Source organism: Camellia sinensis, chromosome 3, assembly GCF_055761805.1.
Source record: "Camellia sinensis isolate YWXY chromosome 3, ASM5576180v1, whole genome shotgun sequence".
Taxonomy (NCBI): Eukaryota; Viridiplantae; Streptophyta; class Magnoliopsida; order Ericales; family Theaceae; genus Camellia; species Camellia sinensis.
In genome coordinates, this window is record NC_138963.1 from 214,027,030 (window position 1) to 214,054,610 (window position 27,581).

The following is a 27,581-nucleotide window of genomic DNA, read 5'->3' on the forward strand; positions in this document are numbered from 1 at the left end:
CTGCCGCCACCACCCACCACCCACCACCCACCACCACCCGTCATCCGCCATCCACCTGCCGCCATCACCCACCACCCGCCACCAACACTACCACTACCCACTCGCTACCACCCACCACCTGTCACCGTCACCCAGCCACCCGCCATCACCACCCACCACCTACCACCTACCCGCCACCCCACCTGCTACCACCACCCACCACCGCTACTCACTCGCTACCACCCACCACCCGCCACCGTCACCCACTCAGCCACCACCGCCACCCGCCACCACCCGCCATCCGCCATCCACCTGCCACCACCACCCGCCACCACCAGCACCCACCACCTGCCACCACTGCCCACAACCCGCAACCACCATCACCACCACCCACTCACTACCACCTACCACCTGACACCGTCACCCACCCACCCACTACCATAACCCACCCGCCACCACCCACCACCCACCGTCAGTACTTTCCACCACCGTCTTCCGCCGCCACTTGTCACCACTTGCCATTTCTCACTTTTTTTTATATTTTAAATTTTTTTAAAACATTTTGTCAATTACCAAACGTGTTTGTAGTTTATGTTTTTCTAAAAATAAACAAAGATCAGTTTATAAAATTTTTATAAATATAAACTGAAAACGTAAACATTACTAAACACACCCAATGTTTGGGAGTATTAAAAAAGGAGTATTAGGGGGAACAACAATGATTTAGACCACTAAAAAATACATCACTAATAGCACTAATACATTGGAAATGACAAAAAAAATAATAAAAAAATAAAAACAAGGCATAGAAAGTGGGCGAGGCCCACTGCCACATCATTAGTGCTCCATTTAGTGATCCCCTTTTAGTGCTCCCAAACATTTTTCTTAGGGAAAATACTAATGAGGTGACTCCTCCTTGATGTGATGATTTCTCTTTTTTTTTTTAAATATTTTTTAATTTATTAAAACCGTTAGTGGTGTGTTTTTAACTGGTGTCAATCAATTCTGTTTAAAAAAATAAAATTTTTTACCTGTCTTTTGAGTAGGTGATATGACAACTCATGAATATTATCTTGTTTGTAGCTCATTTGTTTATATTTTTTTATAAAAAAAATTCTGTCCATACAACTTATTAGAATTGTTTATAATGTATATATTTTTTTAAATGTGAGAGTGTTTGAATAGAATTCTTTACCTGTATTTGAGTAGGTGATATGACAACTCATGAATATTATCTTGTTTGTGGCTCATTTGTTTATATTTTTTTTATAAAAAAAATTCTGTCGATACAACTTATTAGAATTATTTATAATATATATATTTTTAAATGTGAGAGTGTTTGATGCAAACCTATGAGAGTTACATATAATTTTTTTTATTTTGAAAATTTGTATTAGTGTTGGTTAAATTTCTATATATAGTTTATGAGATAAAAATATCTTAAATAAGATAAAAATAATAATTATTTAAAAATTAAAAGAAGAATATTTTCAACTGCAATTTTTTACTCATTAACTTTTGAATAAAATTATATATATTAATTGATATAATGTAATCTAATTTTAAAAAATTTAAACTTTTATAATGTTATTATATACGTCGATATATTAATTTTTAACTTAGCTTACACTGAATAAGTCTTCATTTATGTATTTAGTATTTTTTAATTAAAAGATATTCAGACCAATTGAGGAAGGCTTTGTGTCATGTATTTAATATCTTGCTTTGCGTTTGGCACCTTGCATATAATTGCGTCCACAGTTTTATATAAACCTGTGTACTGCTAAGAATATCCACTGCTACTAGTGGAACTTGTGTTGGGTCGGTGGGTCGGTCCATCTTGTTAAGCATTGTTCATTTAATTTTATTGTTCACTTAAATATTGGGTCTAATAGGGAGTTTGGGAGCCTCTCCCAAGGAAGGGGTCCAGGGGGTTTTACCCCAGCGGAAATTTTTTGAGTAGTTTTATAATTTTTATATTGCTTTTGTGTAATTTTAAATTTATATTTATAAATAGATAATTGATGTCTTTTTTAAATTAAGAGAGTTATATTTTTCTATTCATAATAAAAATTATAATAGATGTGGAGGTAACCAGTGGCGGAGCCACATGATGACAGGGGTCATGTGCCCCTAGATATATATATATATATATATGCATATAAATAAAATTTTAAACAAAAATAATATTTAGAATAAAATGTTAAGGACATTTTAAAAATTATGAAAACTATAGTGATTTTTTATTAAAAATAAAATGACTACAACAAAAAATATTTTTATGTATGAAAATTTTGTAAAAAAATCTCAATATAAAAACAATATCCATCATTATTGATATGTAAGTATAATTAATCTTACTATATAATATGTAAATATTATTAGTTATATTTGAATGTAGAATTCACCCTTCATGGGTTACTTTACTATTAGTTGGTGATATCATATATCAATAATGACGTGATATCATTATTATATGAAATTTTTACTCAAATTTTGTAAAAATTTGATTTATCTTACCATTATATAATTTATTTTACGACTTAAATATATGGCTTTTTTGCATTGTCCATGATACACTAGTTACACGTAATACTTTCTTTTCGATTTTACTCGAAATTAATTGTAAAATTTTATGTGAAATACTTTTGTAATAATTTAGTTAAGTTTTTGTACTTAATATTAATTCAAAAATTATTATTATCTTCTTATGGTTGGTTATAGGAAAAAAAAAATAAAGTTGTAATTAATAAGTGCACATTCTGATTTAATTTCCTAACTCAGCCACTAGACGTAGCCCTATTCTGAGTGTGTTCTTGTGTATGTGATTGGTTTGATTCATTTTTTTTTCCTTATTTATTATTTCATGTCTCATTGATCTTAGTTAGGAAGGATCAATTCCTAATAGAAAAATGATTCGGACCTATGTTGGGACTGGTAATTGAAAAAAAAAAAAAAAATTAACCAATCACAGAGCAAATGGGTCGTGGGATGACCCTTTTGGGTCTCAACCACTGCTGTTCCTAATAACATGGTCCTATTTTCGTGCTGTACAAATAAAGGATATCTCAAACAAACACTACCTAAAGTCCAAGGTAAATCATTTGGGGGATAAGATCAAGATACATAGGGCCCACCAACAAATCACCATGACTTTTTTTATAAAAGATTCATGAATTGCTTCTGAATCAACACAAATTATCAGCATTGTGTTTGGTTAAATCTCATCAATTCAAGCAAATGGGTTCTCTAATGGCAGGTTGGAACTCAACTGTCCATGATCCTAGAACTGGTAAGCGCTCAATCACTTACAACCCTTTTCTTATGGTAGTCTTGATTTTAATGGGTTTTCTGATTAATCAAGTGCGTAATTTTTGCAGAGAAATTTGAGAGGAACAGGTCATTGACAAAAGAGGAAATAGAGGCTTACTGGGTATCAAAAAAGAAAGCTGAGGAAGAACGTCTTAGAGCTATTTATGACATATCAATGAAGAGCACTAGTCAGATTCAGGTGTAGTAGTGATCTCTATATCAAAAAGTCAGTTACTTTGAAGTTCCTTTCTATATCACTTTGGAGTTGGTATGATAGACAATTGGATGACAATTACATGCTCTATATGCAGTAATTTAAAATTTGTAATTTTCTTTAGAACAATGATTCATTCCCTAATTTTGCTCTCCAAATCCACTGGAGTTAGAGAGGCTAAAGATGAGAGAGAGGAGTGTGTTATGTGGAATAGGGGGACAAAATTAGGATAGGAGGTAGCACCACTCTTTTCTTTATGATTGTAAAATTTATTTTCAAAATTGCCCGATTATTTTATATTTATTTTTGTGTGTTGAATCTAAATGACATTGAAACAGAATTTATTTTATTATATGCATGTAAAACTGAAGAATGATTTGTGATGTTTATGGTACTAGGAAAAAAGCACAGTTGAGGAGTCCGAAAGGAAGATTCAGAGGTCAAGCTCTCTGCCTTTGTCCAACACAAAGGATGGTCCGCTGCAAATGGAAACTGAAACAAGCTTCGAGAAACTTATAATGAAAAACGGATGGTATGTGTTTGAAATTCAAAGATTTAGTGGGTTTTTTGTTTTTTTTGTTTTCTTAATTAAAATCAGTTTGTTTCATTCAGTTTAGGTTGTTGGGAAGCTTGAAGTAATACGAGGCCTTGGGTTTGGCTAGTGGACTTGTAGTGACACCTTAGGGTAGGTGTGGATAGGAAAATGTTCAGAGTTCAAACTGATAGGGCACCAACAAACTCATATTCCGTTTGGTGTAACTGTTAAAACAGCTTAGATTATATCTTAACAGATTATAGATTATGACTTTAATCAGAAGTTGTTTAATCTGTTTGGTGTAACTGTTGGATTATAAATTTAAGTTGTTGACTAGTGTTTGCTAAATAAGCTGTGAAATAGCTTTTTTAATTAATTTTTATTTTTTGTTTGTCTACATTTCTCATAAAAAAATAATAATAATAATCTATAGTCTATTTGAGTCTTTTTCTATTTTTAAAAAAATAAAAAATAAAAAAATTTAAGAATATAACCATAAATTAACATGTCCATAGCAGAAGCTGATAATCAGAAGTAAGGGGTGAGCAGCTTTTCAGAATCAGCTTTTTTGAGTTAAAATAAGCTATTAGAATCAGAAGCGGTTTAAAATAAGTTTAATCAAACAGTCCAAAATAACTTTTTTCAAAATTAAAAATCATAAGTTGACTTTGAAAAATTGAAACAAACACCCTTGTTATCCATAACCTTTATAGGTAAGGTTTATCATTTGTCCGGTGGCTCAACCTAAGCCTGTCCGGCCCATCACGTTTATATCTAGTCCTAGTCCGTTACTTGAATGGCACTAGCATTGAATGGCACTAGCACAAAATGAGGGTTAGATCGCGGTTGGGCCTAGATCTTGAACCCAACCGTTGGTTTATGAGAGGCAGCCCATCATCTCGCCAAACAGATTATAAGAAAAATAAAAAAAATTCTAAAAATAAGCCCGAATACTGGCCTGTTGGGCTTAACCCATGACCTAACCTATTAGCTCATTGAGCAAGGCTCGCCTTAAGTTTTTGGAAAATTTACATGACAGTGTATTTTTAAAAATATTTACAAATTAATTATAAACTTTACCAATATTAAACTATGTAGTGATAAATTTTATCATTTAATCAACAATTAATTTTTAAAAAGCCCACTGACAATTAGTTTCCCGTTAGTTTTTCGGCCCTGGGTGAGCTTAGTCCATGAGCGAGCTTGGGTACCAAATTTTCAGGCTGGGCCAGCCTAATGTTGACCCTTATTTGTATGTTTTTTTCAAAAGGAGTTGAAAGCTTATTGTATGAGAGTAGGAATTTGATTATCCTTATATACACATGAGGTTATGTTTGGAGTATGGATTTAGGGAGAGATTTGGAAAGGAAAAAAAAAAGAAAAGGGTATGAAATGTAATTATATTTTATTAATATTTTATTTAAATTTTATTTGTTCCTTTCCAAATCCCTACTTAAATTCATACTTCGAACATAGCCTAAGAATGTTTTCTAACATTATGAAAAGCTGCATATTTATTTGCAGGTGGATTAGGAGCAACTCTGCATTTTTGAATGAACCTCCAGTAATTGTATCAGAAGTCCCTGCTTACAAGTATGCATCACAGTTCCACGTAGCAGGGATCGCCACCTCCACCTCCACCGCCACCGCAAACACACAAGCTCCCACTGGAATCAGTACATGATTTAGGATCTTGTTTAATGTATCCTATCTTAACGTATGTGTGTGCGTGTTTATGTATTTATACGTATGTCCAACCTTGGAACTGTGCTCCAAACTAAGACTATAGTAAAAGAGGGGTTGTCTGTGTGAGAGTTCAGCTGCTTGACCTGTACAGTACTTAGTGAGCTAAATCTATAATGATGAGATTTTGTCAAGGCCTCTTTCTTGTTCAATTTGATGGCTCAAAATTTTGAATATTGGTGCACACAATGTAGAACTTGAAATATAATCCATATTAAAGTGTTGTCACTCTTATTCTAATCAGAACATGATAGTGAAATGTTTTTGCCCTTCACCTGGTATTTTAATGATTTGCAACCGTATGCATTGGCATAGGGATTTTCATTTTAATCATGTACTTTTAAAGAGAATTTAAATTCATAAAACATAACTACTAAATTGCAATTATTTTTTTCCCTTCACTATTTATTTGATTAATAATGTTATGATGGCTACATTTATATATCAAAAGATGTTCATCTATCATTTTTTATGTCACAAATTGTATTGGTTTAATGAGTTCTATTAGTCATGTTTATTATTAATGAAAAAAATAAGATATTATGTGACAAATAAAATGTGATTATCATAATAAAAGAGTAGTGATAATTTAATTTTTTTTTTTGGGAGGGGGGTGGGTTACACGGTAAGGGGTGTTCGTTCTAGCTTACGCACACCTCAACTAATTTTTTTCCCGGTCCGATCAAAGATAGGTCATCCACGTCAGGATTAGGAAATTCATGAAAAATTTCTTGCTCATGACCTGATCCCAAGAGTTAAACCCTGAATAATTGTGTAGAGAGTATATCCACCAACCACTTAGAACAATCCTCATATTCAACTTTTAAGTCACTTACGTTCTATGAAAATGTGACAACCATAATATGGAGCAACAATATTCATATTTCACTTTAGTTATTCACATATTATCTTTTATTTTTTAACTAGTCCCAATGGGATGTGAAACCCTAATAAAATCTTAAAACATAATTCAATGATTTGCAATGGAACAATGAACAAATATTTTCGTACTGATATTTTTCCTTACTAAATTGGGCTCGCGCTGGTCCACTTCATACAACAGACAAAACTGTCTACCTCTCTCCTTCCTTCCCCTGTTCCTGTTCTGTTCTCACAAATTATTACAGATCAATTCTGTTCCTACACTTTCCCGGAAAATAACAAATGGCCGAGAAAAGCAAAATTCTCATCATCGGTGGAACAGGGTACATTGGAAAATTCATAGTGGAAGCGAGCTCCAAGGCTGGCCACCCCACCTTCGTTTTGATTAGAGAAACCACAATTTCAGACCCTTTTAAGGCAAAACTCATTGGTTTCTTCAAGAACTCAGGGGTCACTATGCTCCATGTCTGTAAATTATTCATGATTATATGTTAAACTATGTTTTTATATTTGCAGATGTTAAATACATATAATTGAATGGAATGGAACAGGGTGATGTGTACGATCATGGTACTTTGGTGAGGGCAATAAAGCAGGTGGATGTGGTGATATCAGCAGTTGGAGGAGGCACAATGATAGAAGATCAGGTGAAGATCATTGCGGCCATTAAAGAAGCTCGAAACATCATGGTTGGTTTTTCTTCTTTATATTTCGAGAATTCTCCAGTGTCAGTTTGGGATAGATGAAGAAGAAGATGCTATGCTAATTGATACAATCTTCAAATACTTTTTTTTTTTCTTCTTTGAAATCAGAGTTAAAGGTCATTGTCTAATAATTTTGTTTGATTTTTAGTGAATTTCTCTGTTTGATTATCCTAGAATCCATACAACAGGTCAGTTTGTTTTTTTCTCTGTTTGACCTGCTGATTTAGAGGCTGTGAGGTTCCATGGCGAGTGAAAATATAGTCAACGTGGTTTAATTGAAAATATTTTCTCCAAATCAACCTATGCACACCCCTATTTACAACTTATGTTAATCAGTTATCGTCAACACTTACTTTTGCGATAATTGTTCAGATATGTAGTCAAGCATATAATCTTGATTGGGCATAATGATAAAACAAAAGGGTTTTGTAGGGTTAAGTTGAGTATAGTCAAGAATATGAATATTAAGATTTTTATTGAATAATTTGGAGTCTTTAAGGGTATGCACTGAATATCAATACTATTAGTATAAAAAATTGAGATATTATAAATAATGTACTTAATATTGTAGTTCTGATATCATTACAGAAGTCAAATCATATGATAAGATGGTCTTTTCTTTTCCTCACTGGTGAAAAATAGGTCGATGACTGGGAACCTAGAATACACAGAACAATCTTTATGCTTGTTTCTCGACATGTTTCTGGTCTCTAGAGAAGCTATCTGGATTATAGATGCTCTTACTGTTTTCTTGAATTATGTAGAGGTTCTTCCCTTCAGAGTTTGGAAATGATGTGGATCGTAGTAATGCAGTCGAGCCAGCAAAATCTGCATTTGCAATGAAAGCCCAAATTCGCAGAGCTGTTGAAGCTGAGGGAATTCCCTACACCTATGTGTCTTCTAACAAATTCGCCGGCTGTTTTCTCCCTACATTTGAACAGCCAGGACTCACTGCTCCTCCTAGAGACAAAGTAACCATTCTTGGGGATGGAAATCACAAAGGTATTAAATTATCTCTTTTAACTCATCTCTCTTTAGCTGAGTTTTGTACTTTTATTTTAGCCTTGTTTTATCTTCTTACTGCACTGGTTTTACTTGTAGCAACATTCAATGAGGAACATGACATTGGTACCTACACCATCAAAGCTGTGGATGACCCAAGAACATTGAACAAGATCCTATACATCAGGCCTCCTAAAAACATTTACTCGTTCAACGAGCTTGTTTCACTATGGGAGAAGAAGATTGGCCTGACCCTTCAAAGAATCTATGTTCCAGAGGAGCAAATTCTGAAGCAAATCCAAGGTCAAAATCTAATGTTTCACATTTTTTTTAGAATGGTGGTAAAGTGATTAACATATGTTAATTTGTTTTGGATCTTACGGTTGATGCAGAGTCCCCAACCAACGAAATGATATTATCAATCAACCACTCTGTTTTTGCAAAGGGAGATCAGAACAACTTTGAGATTGAGCCCGCATTTGGGGTTGAGGCTTCTGGGGTTTTTCCAGATGTCAAGTACATGACTGTGGAAGAATACCTTGATCGGTTTGTTTGAGAGGTTATAAACTTTTGCTTTTGTTGTTACTAAAATGAAAACAGAGAGGTTTTGGGTTCAATGGATTCATGTAAGAAAATCTGAATTTTATGAAATGAATGAACTAACCACCATCATTGCAGTTCGAACTCTTTCATTGAACAAATGGAGTTAGTCTTTTGAGTCTTGACAAAAATCTTGTGCACGGCTATTGAACTTGAACTCAACTCGATCCCCCAGTGTCATTGTTTCATAAGCCTCTTCGTTCCAAACTGTGGTTGGATTATGGGTGCGGGTGCTGGTGCTGGTGCAACAGGCAGAATCTGTGGTGCCTGTGGCGGTGCTGTGACTACAAGTGCTTTTCTGGACAACTGTAGTCCAGCCTTTGTTCCTTTTGTTTCCTCACCTGTAAAAGATTGAAAGATCCAAGTTTCCATGAGCATAACAGAAGAAAAAACAACCCTTATAACTTCACCTTAATGGAATGAAGATTTAGTGCTTGAGCCTCCGGCTATAATAAGACCTGGGAAGGGCAAGATGTACCTTTAAAATTTAATGTGGGTTTTGCAGAAGCCGACAAGCGAACAAGCATAGGAATTGTGAGGACAGCCCAAAAGAACAGTATCAAAACAAAAGTTCTCCCATTCATTTGTGGCAGAAAATATGGAAGACAATGCAGAGTGCTTGTTTTAGAGTTCTTTTTGTAGCAATTTGAGATTGTAGGAGAAGACCTCTACTCACTTAGCTGGCCCTGTTTTATAATTCAATGTCATAAAGTTGTTAACCAATACTCAAAATTGATATCTATTATTGATTAGCTTGACAATGACCTTGTGAATTGTGCATTTCGGTAGTTGGCGAGTCATTGTAACTTGTACTAATTGAGCTTTTGATTAAGATTCCACTCCACCAGTCTTTTAACTGTATTCAAGTCCAGGTCTGCTGCAACTTAGGAGGCAGTAATTTTCCAGAACAATCTTCATCCAATTGCCCCTGGGTTTTCAGGGCAGTTGGCTCAATGGCCATGCTAGCAGGATTTCCAAAGAGAACGAGATATGATTAAGGTTTTTTTTTTCTTTTCTCTTTTTTTAATTTAGTACAGAGGAAAACAAAAGAAACTGCAATGCTTTACTATGAATGACCCCAGCAAGAGGAGTGTACTCGTATGTGCAGCTGCTCCAGTATCAAAAAAGGTAATAACAGTAATTGGGTTTTCATATATCCCAACTGCCCAAAGATCTGAAGAAAACCAAGGTTCTTTTTAAAGAACATCAAAAGAAAATAGGATACAAGCTTAGGGGAGAGATGGATGAACCTCTAGGTCTTCACCTTTCACTTTGAAACATCAACTTCATATAAATCAAGTAAATATATTGAAGCTCTGAATGAATGAATAAAATAGTGAAACTGGATTTCCAAAAGGGAGGTGCAACAAGTTGTAGTAAGGCTAGCAGCAGCACGCATTTCTGACCGACTTCCTCACAAGGCGGTGGAGCAACACCAGACACTTGCATCGCCATAAATTCATAATTACTCTCTCTACTTCCCACAGATTTGCACTTTTTTTTTTTTTTTTTTGTGGGGTGGTAGGTGTTCCACCAAGGAAATGTATTCCTCTGGATGTGTATAGAAATGAAAATTACAAAAACAGTATATCATATAAACCAGGGTTGGTCCAACCAAGCAGCATAGTCAATTGTATCCAAGTATATAATAAAGTAAACCAGAGTTCAACTGAGACAAGCTTCAAAAGTCTGCACTGATGATGGGAAAGAGAAGATAAATTGCTCAACAAATAAAACATCCAACAAGAAATTATGTTGTCCATCGCACCATCCACATTCCATTACCTCATTCTGCAAATGTCTTAAGAACCTTATCCTAGGACAAGGATTGAAAGACTGCCCACAACTCTCGCACCCTCAAATATCCATTGGAGCCACAGTCGCGTCAGCAGGGGCACTTTGGTCGCCTTGGTCTTCAGCAGCAGCAGCTTCTTCAGCAGCAGGAGCTTCTTCACCAGCAGCAGGAGCTTCTTCCCCGACTATCTCAAATGCATCAATCAATGCTTGTACCGTTTCATTATCCAATATATGGAACGCCTCTCCTACTCCTACCACAGAAACCGTGCATATGGAGCTCTTGAGCTTTTCTCCCTGTAAAGTTTCCCTCAATGCAAAGAGTGCATCCTTGAGTAGATCTTCCCGTGTAGAGCTTATGAAGCTTTCAAACCTGCGTTCCAAGTATGTCTTAGCTGCTTGTGAGCGGGACCCAATGGCAAAAGCTTGGTATTCAAAATAGTTTCCACTTGGGCAATTGTAGTAGAGGTGAGCCCCAGATTCATCCAAGCCAGCTACCAGCAAACCAACCCCATACGGCCGTTTCCATGAGCGCTGGGTACAAACCTGCAACCAAGAAAGTAACAATTACAATGATCTTGCATACACAGAGGAGTAAATTTGCTACTTCTCACACCCACATTTAGAGAAATGTTGAAGAGAATGAAAGCACATGCTGAATTGTGAACCAAAAAAAATTTAAGATTCAGGAGCACCCCAAAAAGACTGACTTCCTATACAGCAAGCAGTAACGCAGGTCAGCTGAAACAGTATTGGATGAAAACCAAACTAGTCCTCGTAGTTTCAAGACCTGGGAAATGTCACTATCAAATGCCAACCTGATTTTTCTAATATCAAATTCTTATCCACAGCATGACAAGTTCCATAAATGGTATGGTATTTTTGAAGCAAACTGATATTGTTCCAGACTCTGTTGTAAAATTTCTAGGTAAATGGACATTCCTTTCCACTATCACTCTCTCCATCCAAGAACAATGCCACTATCACCTCCCCCACATTCGGTGATCACAAGGCTGCTCAGTACCTACCATCTTCCCATAAGGCTCCACACCAGCCACTTCATCTCCAACCATCCACATTCTACTCCACTAGGGAAGAGTGGTGACAACAAGGCACTGCAGTCACCACAGTGGTTGTCCTCAACTAAGCCTTCTGCAAGTGTATTATTTTGGCTAGTTTGATCACCAAAATCAATTAAATCAGTTTAATATGACATAACATAAGAAGTTGGCTTCACCCAAGTTGGAAGTATTTAATTTAAAAATAAAATAAAATCATAATCAGGTGTTTAGATGTTTCATTTTCAAATAAAAACATACTTGAAGCTCACAATCTAGAAGTACAAAACAAATTGTTTAGTTTACTTGTACACCAAACATGATTACTTACCAAATTGTTTATATATAGAATCAAAGTTCATCAACTAACAAATACTCAAAATCAATTTGAAAAGTTCAAACCAAACATAACCTTAATTTTCCATTTGGTAAAATCAAGCAAGCCTGTCCATTACCAACGAAACCAGGTTTTACACTACCCACGGCCACGTTGGGCTTGTAACCAATATCTCTGACCATGGCTAAATCAGAAAATATCATTACAATTTACAAGAAATCTCTCCCATCAATCCTAACTATCACCCAACACATTGCATATTATTATCACCAAAATGGCTGGCAAACCAATACCACAAATTTGAAAATTCAAAACAAAATAATCTAAGAAGCACAAACAAGGACATGACATGCTGACACAACAATTTTTAATGACAGATATTTTTTTAATTTTTTTTTATCAACAAAAAAAACTGTATTGATAATTCAAAAAAAGCAAGTGAGGCTGAGGCATCCTCTTACAAAAGGACAATGGTAATACATAAAATGAAACCCGTAACAATCTAATCCCAAGCAAAAACCTACATATCACACACCGCCAACCAATCTCTATCTAACAAAAAAAGTGAGACTCCCTTGTGATATGAAGAGCTAAAGAATCATCCCAGCCAACTAAGCAAAAAAAATGGATCCACAAGTTGATCGTGTACTTAACATACAAACCTCTGTATTGCCATTATAAAAAATTTCTTTCAAAATTTAAGCAAGTATCAAACTTCTCGAGTATAATCTGCATGTTACAGTTCAACCAAATAAAGAAAGACACTTATCCACAGATCTCCCCACATGAAATCTCCACTGATATTCAATAATATATTATGATGAACTTTATTGCCTTACAGCATTTGACTAAATCCCACACCCAATACCCCATACTGATATGATTTCCAAGACAAATTAACGAAGATTGAACAACAATGGTAATTGATTGAGGACTATGTGCACAATTTATTCAAAGAAAGAGATAAAACTACTATTACAATAAATTTTGCCTCTTGATGTTAAAGGCGCACCTAGGCGTGCACCTAGGCCCAAGTCCCATCCAGGCCCAAGGTTTGCGCTTTGTAGTGTTCCAGGCCAGGCAACTTTGATAAGGCACGCCTAGGCGTGTGCTTAGGCCCAAGTCCCATCCAGACCTAAGGTTTGCGCCTTATAGTGTTCCAAGCTAGGCAACTTCAATAAGGCGCTTGACTGTTGTAAGGCACAATAAGGACCAAGGCTTACGTCTTGATGGCTTTTTTTATTGTTGCTTCAATTAGTTTTGTTTTGTTTAAAATCTGACCATTGATTTAATATGGTGTACCTACAGAAGATCCCTACTACAGATGTCAATACATTGGGCATTCAGCCCCAAATCAATGATAGAAGAAAAATTAGCCCTAATCCGTAATCGTTGAACAACACTACATGTTTAACATTTCATTTTATTTATGTTGAACCCTAAATTATTTACTTATATTAAATTATATTTTTTTCCCGTACAAGGTGCGCCTCACTTCAGTGAAGCCTGCACCTTAACTTGCGCCTTGAGCCTAGGCCCCAAGAGACCTTGGCACCTTGATGCGCCTATCGCCTTTAATAAGTTCGAATTTGAATTCTCTCTATGAAAATGAGCCAATAACTCTTGCGAAAAATATTGGACAAATATTTTGAAAGGCATGCTAGACAAAAAAATTATATTATAATTCATGTCTATATATTTCGCCCCTTTATCATAGAAAGTTAGCCCTTAAGGTTACCTTAAGATATTAGTCATCATAAGCTTAAAAAAGAAATAGGGTATAGAAAGGTAAGTAGTATCTGGTCATCAACATTTTCATTGATGCGAATATTATGCATGGAAAGTATGGGAAGTATTAGAGACAAAGGGAAAAACCAAAACAAATGCTAATATTGTTATTCGGCATGATCTAATTGGCAACATTGGCCCCGTTTGATAGAACTATGGAAAATTGATTATAAATTATAGTTTAACATATTATAGCTTATAACTGTGAACATAAACTGATAACTTGTTTGGTGCGACTGTGGGATTATAGATTTAAGTAGCTGAGTAGTGTTTGGTTGATAAGCTGTAAAATAACTTTTGTTGTATAATTGTCATTTTTGCCCTTATATGATATAAAAATCATTATTTTGTCATTTTTTTCAGTTTTAATTTTAAAAAAGTTATTTCATTAATAAAAGTTATATAAAATTAGTATTACAAAAATTATTATTTTCATTAATTGTATCAATTACTATAAAATTATTTCATTTTTTCATTATAAATTAATTAGTGTCAATTAATGGCTTAATTAGCATCAATGCTTTTTTTTTTCTTTTTCTTCATTTCTTTTTTCTTTTTCTCCTTTTTTTCTTTTCTCTTCTTTCTTTTTCTCCTTCGTATTAATGTTGTGATGTCAATACATTATTTTTCTTTATATTAATTTCAATTAGTTATTTAATAGAAGTTATATTAATTTTAACTTTTTTTCATTACAATTAATAATATAACAATTATTATTTTTTTAATTTAGTGATATTTCATTTTTTCATTTTTAGTAATTCATTTATTCATTTGACAAATCCTTTCATTTTTTTCAATTTATATCAATTTTTTTAGTGATATTTCATTTTTTCATTTTTAGTAAAATTATTTTATTTTTTCATTATAAATTAATTAGTGTCAATTAATGGCTTAATTAGCATAAATTAATACTAAAATTGTTAATTAGTATAAATTAATATAAAATTTATTTCATTAATATAAAATTTTTAATTAGTATCAATAAATTAATTAGTATCAATTAATAACTTAATTAATATTATGATTTTTAATTAATTATTATTATTAGTATCAATAAATTTATTTCATTTTTAATTAATTATTATTATGATTTTTTAATTAAAAAAACACTGAAAACCTCCAAAAAAAAAAAAAACCCCCATTGAAATCCATTGCCGGAGACGAACCAACGCCGGAGAGAGAGAGAGAGAGCAGCAGCAACAAAGAACCAACGCCGGATGACGACGGACGGTTCATCGTCACCATTGATCGTCATGCAGTTGATCGTGACTCTAGGGTTTCAGATCACGATTGTCACGCAGTCGATGGTTAGGGTTTCGATCGCTGAGAGAGAGAGAGAGAGCACTGGTTTGTTGACCGCCGGAAATCGCCTCTCTCTCTCTCTCTCTCTCTCTCTCTCTCTCTCTCTCTCACAGAGAATGAACAGTGATGTTTGGTGGTTTATATAATGGCAGTTTGGTAATACTTCAAATTAGAAAAGGACATTTAAGTAATTTTGTCCCTCAATTTGTAACTTCCTGCTTAAGCTGAATGAGTAAGCACCCCAGAGGCCACTCAGCCAAAAAGCACTTTTTTGGCTTAATTTAAGCTAAAAAAAAGTGATTTTAAGGGTTGGTTTGGCATAACTAAATAATACAAAAAGTCAAAAAGTCATTATCCTATTTAAGTCACATCATCTTATTTAAATCACATCCCCTCTCTAACACATCACATCAAACCCAACCCAAACCCAACCCATATAAGCCAATAAGTCAAAAAGTGCACTTTTTGAAAACATCCCAAACCAACCAATTTTACCAAACACACCAAAACAACTTAAAATAATCTAAAAGCTGAGTTAAGCAGCTTTTAAGCTCTACCAAACACCCCCATCATAACCTAAAAATTGTCTAGAAAATTAAATTCTCTACCACTGCTTTATATTTATCCTTCCAAGTCAAGAGAGCAGTTTTGCAATTATGTTTTGGGCTCTAAAGTGGGCTGCCTCTATGAGCTAATTTACTTTCTTTTCTTTTTTTTTAACCGGGTGTCTGTGTCAGCTTACACACACCTCGATTAATCCCTGGAGACCAATCCCACCATCCACTTGAGGGGGACCCATTTAAAGCCAGGGCAACAGTTTTGCAATTGTGTTTTGGGCTCTAAAGTGGGCTGGCCTCTATGGGCTAATTTACTTTCTTCTTCTTTTTTTCCTGTTGATAACCGAGTGTCTGCACCAGTTTACGCACACCTCGACTAATCCTAGGAAACCAATCTCACCGTCCACTTGTGGGAGCCCCATTTAAAGCTAGGGCGAATGCCCTATATGGACATGGTCCCAAGGAACTTATTGATGGTAATGGGTATTGAACTTGAGACCTGGAGGGAACATACCACAGGTCCCAAGTTTTGCCCATTAGGCCAACCCCTTGAGATTATGGGCTAATTTACTTTAAGTCTGCTTTAGAGGCCGGATATGGCCCTTGTCATAACCTTCTGCTTGGACCAAGTTTCCTTGGTTTCCAAGTTATCTTGGCCACCAAAAAGAGTGGAGAGAGCAAGTCATAGCCCCTACAAAAAATTTCAAAAACCCATATATATATTTCTTTATTATATATGGTTGTTTGGACGTAATTTCTTATGCATAGTCCATACAAAAACTTAAAAACCACAAATTGTTCCTTTGCATGTAGCATTTCCCCAAAAGATATCAGAGATAACCCACTCAAATAGAATAGACAACTTACCATTGCTTGAGTTCTCAATCCCACATAAGATAGAAGATAAGTCATAGCATGATAAGAGAGATAAGTCATAACATGATAAGAGGCTTATAAAAGTGTGGCCTGTCATCAGGGCCGGCCCTGAGATTTAGGAGGTCTAAGGCGAACTTTGGAAATGGGGCCTTCTTATATTGAAAAAAAAAATTAAAAATTTATGGATAAAACGATAAGTTATAACAACATTTTTATTTGTTTGTAGTCACAAAAAAATTTACTTGCACATATAATCATTAAAATTATAAACAAAATAATTTAATGAAACAAAATTAAGAAAAAAATTATTCAATTAAAACTGATAAAGGCCTAGGTAAAAAAAATTAGGGTAAAATTATTTATTCCACTAAAATCTAATAGATGTAAAAAAAATTAAAAAAATTAGGTCAAACATGTTGTATGTATTGTTTTTTTTGGGCTCAACACTTTTTTTTTTCATCACTTCGTGAGAGAGAGAGAGAGGGAGAGAGAAAGAGATTGAATTGAAAGCACTAAGAGCAGAACACTTAGTCCATATGTTGTATGTATTGTTTTTCTTGGGCCCAAACATTTTTTTTTTTTTTGGTATATATTTTCATCTTAATAAATATGGACCAAATTACACTTACAAATAAATATGGGCTAAACTATACATGAGCCCAATAAAATATTTTGAGACCCTTTAAATTGGTCCTTAAAAAAAAAAAAAAAATTAAGCCTATAACATTTTACTAAATTGAGAGCCCTATTTTTGAGCCAAAAGTATGGGCCTAAGGCATAGGCCTTGCTAACCTTTGGCCAGGGCCAGCCCCGCCTGTCATGTGGGATTTTATAGTTGGGCCAATTGTGAAGGTTTATCGGCTTAATGCACAATTATTATTAGTCAGCTAATGACTGTAACCCACCCAGTTAAAAAACCCATGCTCTGCTGTAAGGATTTTGTTCTTTGGTTGCTTCAAAAATAAAAGTGCTACACCCATTCAATTGCCCAATAAACTTGCACAATTTATACCATTGGTTTATATAAACAATGAATGGAGTTATTAATTCAGTGATGTGGGACTATGAGTAAGACAATACTTAACCAAAACATAACAGTATTACTTCTAGTTACTAAAATAAAGTTTTCTATCCTGCATCAAACAAGAAGAAAATACTTGGCATGCCCATGCCTCTATAACAGCAAGGTTTAAGTGTTTGAGTTCTCAATCCCACATCAAATAAACACCGAGGCATGATATGCAGCCCAACCTCTATAAAAGCAAGGATGTGGAAATCATTCCAAATTGAGACCATTGGTCTCTTATATTGGCTCTTGTTAATTTTGGTTAGGTCACGCAAGGGCCTTTATGAGCCCACATTGAGCAGTATTTTAATATCTTTATTTAAGTAGTTCAAAACTTATTGCAAACCTTTGGTAACGAGATCCAGCCAACCCACCACCCATGGGACCTGTCCTATGGCCATTCTTCCATCTCCTCCAATGATGTAGTCCAGGTTGACCCCTTATATATATGTGATGTTTAGTTTGTCGGATATAATGAATGGGGAAATCTTTTTCCCATTACTTGTGATGTGTCATGCATTCCTTCATAGCTGTGATTACCTAAGACCTAGGTGTGATTGCTTTATCTTGGTCGGTGCCTTCCGCAGCAACAACTGTGCTGAGATTTGTCTTTAACCTCCATCAAACTCCTCATTTAGCCTTATTTATAATCCATATTGTCATCATTCATTTCCTTTCTTTCCAGGATCCACTTAGACTAGGAAACCATGAACTTTGAGGAGCTCAAAAACCTCATCCTATTAGTTTAGCAACCTAAAGGTCAAAATGCACCAACTTATCATGTTTAAGCCGTGCACAAACACCTGACAAAGGAAAAGGTAAACTACCTTGAGCAAAGAAGAGAGGCGATTTTCCTTTTCTAAATTTGCCTAAATCAAGATGAAGAAACTATGAGCCAAGAAATTACAGAAATAAAGATAATTTGGAATCTGAAATTTAGTACAGATGAACTACTACTAGTTGTCACACTCCCTTTCTTATATCCTCTCTTTCCATATCCAAAACATCAAAATAAAACTACTATCAAAACTATCCATACCAAGAACTTGCATACCTAAAACCATGACCCAACAATCAAGATAAAGCAAAACAACAGCAATAATAATAACAATAATAATAATACCAGACATCAACTCAATGCTCAATCTTTTTTTCCTCTGTCCTCTGAATTTCATATGAATAACCATAGCCCTCATATCATAACCCTTTCTCCCTGTCAGACTTCTAAAAAACCAAAATTGAAATTAAAGGCTTTGAATAGCAAGACATTTCCTTCTTTGGGGTCTGACAAATAGAAAACCCCAATAGGGAGTTTTTTTGTGTGCTTCCTATCACTTAATTTCTAAGAACAAACAAAATTAGATTCAAATCTGCTTACCCAAAAAACACTACCCATTCAAACATTAGATTCAAATTGACAAAAAAAATTACACCTTTTCCAAAAATCTCCCAATTCCCAACTCCTAGACTAAAACGCTAATCCTATTGCACTATCATCAAATTCAAAATCAACAATAACATAAAATGCATAAATCAATATACATTTATATAAATTAGGGTTTGGTTAGACCTGGGCTTTGTCAGCGAGCTGAACGACGAGGCGGCCAACGGGGAGAGGAGACTCGTAAGTGTAGCTGTAATTGATGCACTCGGATCGCATATACCGGGACAGAACACGGCCGTCGGCGGTGAGTCCGGCGATGGCGACGCCGATGTGATCGTCGACCTTGAAGATCTTCTTCTGGTAAGACGAGAGTTCGGACTGAGCCTTGTTAACGCTCGCCAACACAACGTGGGTCTTGGATCGGAGACCAATCGCCGCCGAGCCCTGCTTCACCGCCTCCATGGCGTACTCCACCTGGAAGAGCCTCCCTTGGGGACTCCATGTGGTCACATCTGTGTCGTACTGGTTCCTAAACATCTTCACCAAGTCCTATTCTTCACTTCACTCTCTCTCTCTCTCTCTCTCAGTCTTTCTCTCTCTAGAATATGTGTATCTCAATGGAGGAAGATGAGGGTTTTGTCAGCAGAGAGAAGAGGCTGTTTTCTTTTTCTTCAAGGCAGAGTGAAGAAAAAGAAAAAGATGGATTTCAGAGAGGGGTTTTGGTTTTGCGGGTTTTATTATGTAGGGTTTAATAGGGTAGATACGGTTGTAGTTGAGCTTTACGGGTCTAAAGGTTTAGGGCCGTTGGATTGGTAAAGGTCGTGTGATTGTCAACGAAACAAACGATGAGGATGGGAAGGCTTTACAGCCTTGCATGATGGACGGTTCAATTGTTACGGTGGGCACAAAATAGTCAGCATACTGGGTTGGGCCACATTGTGAGATGTATATGGGCCGGTTGGGTACTATTAGATTTTGTTGATAGTAGTCTTTGTGGTCACGGGCCAGGTTTGGGATAGGTTTGTAATGATTCGCTCCTATCCCACATTTCATCTCGGGTGCGGGACAAATTGAGGGATGATAGTAGCAGGGTGGGTGCAGAGTGGATAACAGGTTTTTTTTTATAAGTTGAAAAATAAAAAAAAAATTAACAAAATTATAATATATTATGGATAATAATTCATAATTAATAAGAATTATAACAACTAAGATATAAAATAAATGATTAAAAATTAATTTTAAGTATAATATTCTAGAGTTTTTATTTTATTATAATGAAAAAAATGAGATTATATATATTATATACATATAATTATACTTAATAAATATAATCGGGATAGGGTCAGGAGCGAGGGAAGCAAAACTCGTCCCACTCCGCTTCCTCAACAGGACAGGGAAAATCCTTTGGGAATAGCGTGGGAGAAAATGCCCCATCCCTAAGTCTTTGTATGGAATCAAGGCCCATTTCATTATTCTTTCAGCCCACGAAAGTCCTTCACATGTTGGCCTTAAAAATTGGCTTTATAATGGGCCTTTTTTGTCATTTTAATCAAAATTCTTTGAAAAAGCTTGAGTACAAAGGTTTTCACATAATAAAACGCAAATGTGTAATAAACGGTGATACTGTAAAAATTTCATGGGATCCTAGTATAGTTGAATTCTTTTTTTTTTTAAATTTTCTTAATGAGTATTTTAAAGTGCACTCTTAACAAGTTTTAAATAATTATATAATTTATAAAAATATGTGCTGTAAAAACATGTAATTATTTTTAGTTTTATAGACACTGCTAGACCTAAAATAAAACTAACAAACGATTAAAGTTTATCAAGTGTCCCAACACTTCTTACCTAATCAATAATGATAACCATTTCACAATGACATACATGAAAATCACAATCTAAGTCCAGTCCTTTCACAATTATTATCCTATAATTTCGGTTTAGGAATATTAGAATTAGAAATTTTACTTAAAATAAGCATTGTATGTATGTGAGTCTCACTGTATAAGAATTAAATCTAAATCACACATTATAATTTATTATAATTCAAAATAAATTTCTTGATAATTTTTTCGAGTCCACATCTTTTTAAATTTTTGTTAGGCAACGAACGGTGGTTGGCTCAATACATGCAGGAAAATTATTTGCAACTGGAGCTTGCTTTTTGAGCCAAATCAATGTTTTTGAAGGGCCCATTTGTGCTTGTATTAGACAATGACATAAAAGTATACTTTGGTGACTATCCGTTTGCCATCAAAGCTGTACTAATCCAGTCACTATTCACTAATTTTTTATTTTTTATTTTTTAAAACATGATCGTGACTAATAAGTTAAAACAATGTATAAAGGGAAGAACCGTTCAAAAAAAATGTATAAAGGAGAGAATCCAAGCCAATCATTATCTTAAATCAAAAAGCAAAAGTAAATACTACAACCCATGTTGCTCCAGTGCCTTCAATTCTTTCAATCTATGATTGATCCATCTTTTTTGTAAAGATTCTATCCCTAAAGGTGGAGTCTCATCAAAAGCACATCCCACTTGGATTTATTTTCCAACTAATGAATCACAAGGATTTTTAACCTTTTGATGGTTTGCTGACAATTTTAGTTCAATACTGTGTCATCATTTTTACTTTGGTCCGGTTTAGGACAAGGGTTGTGATTAAAATAATTACATAAAATAAAATAGGCTATCTTAATTAAATAAGATAAAATATCACATTTAATTCATAATTATTTTATTTTTTCTCTCACAAAAATTAAAAAAGTCAAAAAATATATTTTAAACGAAATTTTTTAACCCCTAATAAAATAGACAAAAAAACTAAAAATTCAAAAAATTAACCCACATCCCAAACCAACCATTTATTTTGATTTCTGAGTGGTTGAATGACTATGCATTCAATCTATTTAACAGGCTTTTGCCATGTAACTCTCCAATGAGCCCCTTCTGTACCAAAAAATTCAAGGTTAATGTTAAGAATATCAAATTTTTTACTACATAAATTATTAATTTGTGAATTTAACACCCATATGAGACATTTAGTCATTTATTCAGTAGAAAATTTAGGACCTATAGCATTTTTCAAAATTTAAATCTAGCATAGGTGGAATGTCATAAGTTTTATTTATTTTTTAAGAATGGTGCTATCCAGTTTAAAGATGTGCGATTCGGGTTTATAGGCCTCATTAATGAGATGCTATTCAAGTTTATACCTAGTAGGTTAACAATTGAAACAATCTATCTTTTGAAGAGAGTAATAGAAAAGTACAGAAAAAAAAGAGATATTCATGTGGTTTTTATCGAACTTGAGAAAGCATATGATAGACTGCCTCGGGACATAATCTAGTGGGTATTAAAGAAGAAAGAGGTGACAAAGGGTTATATTGATGTGATTAAGGATATTTATGAAGTTGTGGTGACCACAATTAGATCGCCTGTTGGAGAAATAAGTGAATTTTCAATTACTGTAAGATTACACCAACGATCAACATTAAATTATTATCTTTTCGCTTTAGTTATGAATGAGTTAACGCGCATTATTCAGGATGATGTGCCATGGTGTATACTTTTTACAGATGATATCATGTTAGTGGATGAGACTAGAGAATGAATTGACACTAAGTTGGAAATTTGAAAAGAAAAAAAAAACACTTGAATCTGAAGGATTTAGGATAAATAGAACTAAGACAGAGTATATGAAGTGTAATTTTAGTAATAGTTACAATGGAAGCAAAGTAGAAGTGAAAATTGAGAACCAAGAACTACCTAAGAGTGAATATTTTCATTATTTAAGATCGATTATCACAACGATTAGAGAGATTGGAGCGGATATGGTCTATAAAATTAAGGGGAGGTGGTTTAAATGGAAGAGTGTGTCTGGAGTACTGTACGATAAACGAGTACCCATTAGACTAAAAGGAAAATTCTATAGAACGGCTATTAGACCAGCGATATTATATGAGACGAAAATGTTGGGTAATTAAGAAACAATATGTAGACAAGATGAGTGTTACTAAAATGCGGATGCTAAGGTGGATTTGTGGTAAGACTAAAAAAGACTGAATTAGGAATGAGTATGTTTAAGAATTGGTAGGAGTAAAATCGATAGAAGATAAATTAAGAGAGAATAAATGGAGATGGTTTGATCATATAAAACAAAGACCAACAGAGACAATAGTGGAGAGATGCGATACAATGATGGTAGATGATAGTGTTAGGGGAAGGGGTATGCCTAGATTGACATGAACTAGTGTAGTAAATAGAGATATGAACCTTCTTAATTTGACTAATGAAATATCCTTGAATAGAGTCAAGTGGAGAAGAAGGATTCATGCAGCCAACCCCATTTGATGAGACTTAAGGCTTGGTTTGGTTTGGTTTGATTTGGTTTGGTTTGGTAATTTAGTATTTAACCTATTAGAATGACTAATTTAAGAGATCAATTTCACCGCCGATTAGCGGGGGGTTCCAATTAAAGTCAGGGCAAAGTTTTTATATTGGCTGGTCCTAAGAAATTGTTTACATCTAGAAGATTGTGAATTTGTGACCTAGAAAGGAGCACACACTAAGGCCTTAAGTCCTAACTATCAAGCCAACCCTTTGGGGTTTTCGATAATTAGAGTTATTCGTTTTTATATGACTCTCTATGTATATTATTCATAAAAAAAATTAAATTAAATCGTTAATTGTAAATGTTTTATTTTATCATACTTGTGTAAAAAAAATAACCAGCAAATATTTGTTTAAAAATAATCTATCCATTTTTTTTTTAATTTAAAAAATGCAATAAAATGAAAAGATTACGATTATCAAATCGATCCTAAAAATAAATAGATCATATCATTGAAAAGGCTCATGGTAAGCCCCACGAGCACGAACAACATCTCTTCAATTTAGATCAAGACTAAAGCGAAGTCTATCCCTTTTTTGTTAGATAGGAGAATTTGTGTAACAACCCTCATACTGTTTACTGATTAATGACTGACCGATTACCGATAATCACCGATTACTGTTAAACGAAACGGATAATGACTGATAACTGACTGACTGAAATTGAAACTGAATTGATTGAGTATATGTTAGTTAAATTGCATTCTATCTGTTTGATTGTCTGATTATCTGTTCATGTTTATATGTTTAAACTGCTAATTGAAGGCCTTATCGGCGGCCGAATCCGAAACCGATTAGTGTTCCATGACCCTCATAATTTATGTGATTTTATAGTATAATTATCTGAAAATTGACTAGGTATGATTAAATTAGATTAAATTAAGCTAATTAAAGAGTTTGCCATATTTACCATTTTGACACCATCTCATATACACACACTTGAGCCTTATACTTGAATCAAGACAACATTTCCTCAGCCTTTTTCCCCTCTCATTGCCGACCATAGAGAGAGTTAGGGAGGGAGAGAAGTGTTTTTGTTGTTTTAGCTTGTGAATCTTGAAGAATTGAAGTGTATTTGCATATTTGAGCTCCCTCACTCCTAATTCTACAAGACTAAGGTAGGACATCCATCTTCTTGTTGCTGTTCTTGAGTTCATTCTTGCATGATTCATGTTAATTTGTAGAGCTAAGTCATGATTTGGTCCATAAATGATGGATTGAAGATCATTTCTTGCATGCATGTTGGTATTGTTGCATTTTGAGGTTGATTACATGGACATTGGTACATGCATGCTCATATTGTTGTTATAGACCATGTTTCCAACTGATTTGAAAAGAAATGAGCTCATTTGAACAAGCTTTGAAGTTTTGATTTGGTCTAAATCCATGCATGTTTGCATGTTCTTCATATTTTTGAAAATGGGTTTGAATGAGGCTTTAATTGACTCACCTTTGGGGCTTGAATTCATAAATTGAGCTTTGAAACTTGTTATACATTGAATTTAATGATGTTTTCCAGAATTTGGGCCCAAGAGGTCGAGTTTGGAGTGGTTGAATGCTTGGTTTGAGCTTGGGAGGCAAATCTGGAAATTCCAGATTTGGCTTCCTCGCTCGAGCGAAGGATTCCCCGCTCGAGCGAGAACCTTTGTCCAGGGCTCCGCTCGAGCGACCACCGAGCGATGATCGCGCGTAAAATTTCAGCATCCAGTACTTTTACTGTTTTGCAGACCGCTCGAGCGAAGGATTCCTCGCTCGAGCGAATCCTTTGATTTTGGACTTACGCTCGAGCGTAGAAAGTCTCGCTCGAGCGAGGCTCTTATTTTCAGCAAACTTTGCAAAATATTTTCTAAGTGTATTTCTGCATCCTCATCCCATCCTAGGCATTCTTAGGCCTAGTTTAAGGCATCTTGATGAGGATATCATTGTAGAACACACCAAGGCAAATTAGGGATTAAGTTATGAAATTTCCCAACTGTGTAGCTTAGTGTGTTCAACCTGTGAACTGTGTAGGGTTGGCAACTGGGGAGACACGCTCTAGCATACTGTAGCCCAAACTCTGTGAGTAACAATTGTGTAAAGATATGTTCAACTGATTATCTTTTGAATACTGAACTGAACTGTTTACTGAACTGGTATTATTTACTGAATGAATGTATGTCCTTTATTTCTGAACTGTACTGTGGCATCCTTAGTACTTACTGTTTACTGTTACTGTTACTGCGACAGAATTCTCTGTCGGTTCCCTCGTGGAACCACTACTGTTTACTGACTGATGGCCATCATTACTGTTCGGTCTTTTAAGACCTACTGTTACTGTTATGCTAATGGATGTACCACATATGACTGTTTACTGTACTGAGCAACTGAATTACTGATTGAAGTGAACTGTTTTCATTACTGTAAGGACATTCATTCTAAACCCCTTTACGCTTTATGTTATTCACTGGGCTTTAGCTCACTGCTCATATATATATGTAGGTGTACAGGCACCAGATCGGAGCTAGGAGCGTCAGGGTAACTCCAGTTTTGTCAAGCCAGCCTTTGTGCCTCACTGCGAGGTTCCGAGTTGCCATGCTATGGCTTGGGGGTGTTTTGTTTGTTTTCCCCCGCCTGTCTTCATACTGTCTAACTGTACTGTATAGACTGACTGTTTACTGTACTGTTATAAAGGGATTAGGTCCCTGTACTGTGTGACTGTAAACTTTGTATAGACCGTACTGTTTTGTACAGACGGAATGTTCTCTGTACTGTTATGTAGGGTTGAGTCCCTAGTTTGAATGGATGTGAATATTGTACATACTGCTCTGTATTGTTTATGTGTGAATGCGTGAAAAATCTTTTTGGCATACAGACTGTCACAGCTCATTGGACATTGTTTAATTACTGTATTGGCTTCCGCCAGGCCCTGTACTCTGTTTTACTGTATTTCTGTTAAGCAGGCCTTCGGTAATCTCGGATTACTGGCCGGTTACGGTGCTAAACCCATAGGGCCGGGTTTGGGTCGTGACAATTTGCTATTAAAGAAACCCTTTCACTTACTTTTAAATTTTTAGACAAATTACAAATACACTTCCTAAAATTTCTTTAAAATACGGATTGCACTTTTTGAATCTCTCTCGATGCATTTCTTTTCCTTATACTTGCAATTTCATATTTTTAATAAAAATTTTACTTTGCCGATCCAAAAAATAAAAATATTTATTTAAAATATGAATTGCACCCCGTGGTTTAAAAAATAATAAATATCCTATTGGCAAAAATTTTTATTTAAAAAAATTAACAAAATAAAATAAAATTCTTAATTGCTCTCATATACAATAATAAAATTATTTGAATTATTAATTGAAATAAATTCTAGTATCATTAAATTTGTTAATTTACTTGACGATTTATTAATAAAAAGAGTCATTTGTTATGAAATTGGAAATTTCAAAAGGCGAAATGTAATTTTCAAAATCACAAAAAATAATTTGTATTTTAAACAAATCTCAGAATGTGTATTTATAATTTAAAAAGGAAAATGCGTGAGAGCTCGAATTGCAACTGCTCGAATCCCCCGAATGCCAAAACGACGTCGTTTTGGCAATTTTATTTTATTTTATTTTCTTTTTCCTTCTTCCTCGAAATTGGTTTGAGGGAAAGAAAGAGAAATAGAGAGGCCAGAGAAAGAGAGGAGGAAGAGGAGAGAAGAGGCGATGGCGGCGTACGATCAACGGTGGGTATCGTCGATCGACTGCTTTCTCTACTTTTTTTTTTCCTAGCAGATTTGGAAAAAAAAAAAAAAAATTTGTTGACGATGATGATGTGTTGATGATGATGTTGATGAAGATGTGTTGATGAAGATGTTGTTGATGATGATGATGTTGATGAAGATGTTGATTCCTCTCTCTCTTTGTGTTGATGTTGTTGAAGATGATGATGTTGATTTTCTTCCTCTTCTTCTTCTTCTTCTTCTTCTTCTAAAACGGTTGTGTGTTGTGTGTTTGAGAGAGAGGGGCAAGGAAGAGAAAGGAAAAACAAAAGAACAAAAAAAAAAAATTCGGGCTATTCGAGCC

General features: G+C 34.8%; 3 protein-coding genes and 1 long non-coding RNA gene across 5 annotated transcripts; 2 read left to right on the forward strand and 2 right to left on the reverse strand.

Annotated features, from left to right (window-relative positions):
• The first annotated feature begins 1,848 nt into the window (after positions 1–1,848).
• Positions 1,849–5,917, forward strand: LOC145823090 (uncharacterized). The gene is made up of 4 exons (XM_082922223.1): positions 1,849–3,271; positions 3,360–3,490; positions 3,904–4,037; positions 5,565–5,917. The coding sequence occupies exons 1-4, from the start codon at positions 3,220–3,222 to the stop codon at positions 5,722–5,724; spliced, it is 477 nt and encodes a 158-aa protein (XP_082778349.1). The 5' UTR covers positions 1,849–3,219; the 3' UTR covers positions 5,725–5,917.
• Positions 5,918–6,023: 106 nt separating this feature from the next.
• Positions 6,024–9,732, forward strand: LOC114299083 (isoflavone reductase-like protein). Of its 2 annotated transcripts, none has more exons than XM_082922220.1 (5): positions 6,024–7,130; positions 7,217–7,354; positions 8,134–8,371; positions 8,471–8,674; positions 8,764–9,732. In XM_082922220.1, the coding sequence occupies exons 1-5, from the start codon at positions 6,948–6,950 to the stop codon at positions 8,925–8,927; spliced, it is 927 nt and encodes a 308-aa protein (XP_082778346.1). In that variant the 5' UTR covers positions 6,024–6,947; the 3' UTR covers positions 8,928–9,732. The 2 variants fall into 2 exon arrangements, with proteins under 2 accessions (XP_082778346.1, XP_082778347.1); XM_082922221.1 differs by having other exon boundaries at positions 6,377–7,082; positions 7,182–7,354.
• On the reverse strand, positions 7,873–10,223 carry LOC145823091 (uncharacterized). The gene is made up of 3 exons (XR_014365225.1): positions 9,737–10,223; positions 9,450–9,657; positions 7,873–9,312 (listed from the first exon to the last, which is right to left on the reverse strand). It is a non-coding gene; the product is annotated as an uncharacterized LOC145823091 (long non-coding RNA).
• A 372-nt stretch (positions 10,224–10,595) lies between these two features.
• LOC114299084 (proteasome subunit alpha type-1-B) lies at positions 10,596–20,008 on the reverse strand. Its single transcript, XM_028243759.2, has 2 exons — positions 19,320–20,008; positions 10,596–11,311 (listed from the first exon to the last, which is right to left on the reverse strand). Exons 1-2 carry the CDS (start codon positions 19,668–19,670, stop codon positions 10,829–10,831), a joined length of 834 nt encoding a protein of 277 aa, XP_028099560.1. The 5' UTR covers positions 19,671–20,008; the 3' UTR covers positions 10,596–10,828.
• Between the last annotated feature and the right edge of the window lie 7,573 nt (positions 20,009–27,581).

Bases quoted from the DNA above. Each gene is read 5' to 3' on its own strand.
- LOC145823090 (XM_082922223.1), top strand. From the start codon at position 3,220: ATGGGTTCTCTAATGGCAGGTTGGAACTCAACTGTCCATGATCCTAGA. The intron at 3,272-3,359 runs GTAAGCGCTCAA...TAATTTTTGCAG, and splicing joins TGTCCATGATCCTAGAACTG to AGAAATTTGAGAGGAACAGG. The intron at 3,491-3,903 runs GTGTAGTAGTGA...TTATGGTACTAG, and splicing joins AGAGCACTAGTCAGATTCAG to GAAAAAAGCACAGTTGAGGA.
- LOC114299083 (XM_082922220.1), top strand. From the start codon at position 6,948: ATGGCCGAGAAAAGCAAAATTCTCATCATCGGTGGAACAGGGTACATT. The intron at 7,355-8,133 runs GTTGGTTTTTCT...TGAATTATGTAG, and splicing joins AAGAAGCTCGAAACATCATG to AGGTTCTTCCCTTCAGAGTT. The intron at 8,675-8,763 runs GTCAAAATCTAA...CGGTTGATGCAG, and splicing joins AATTCTGAAGCAAATCCAAG to AGTCCCCAACCAACGAAATG.
- LOC114299084 (XM_028243759.2), bottom strand. From the start codon at position 19,670: ATGTTTAGGAACCAGTACGACACAGATGTGACCACATGGAGTCCCCAA. The intron at 11,312-19,319 runs GTCTAACCAAAC...TCTTGGTTGCAG, and splicing joins AGCTCGCTGACAAAGCCCAG to GTTTGTACCCAGCGCTCATG.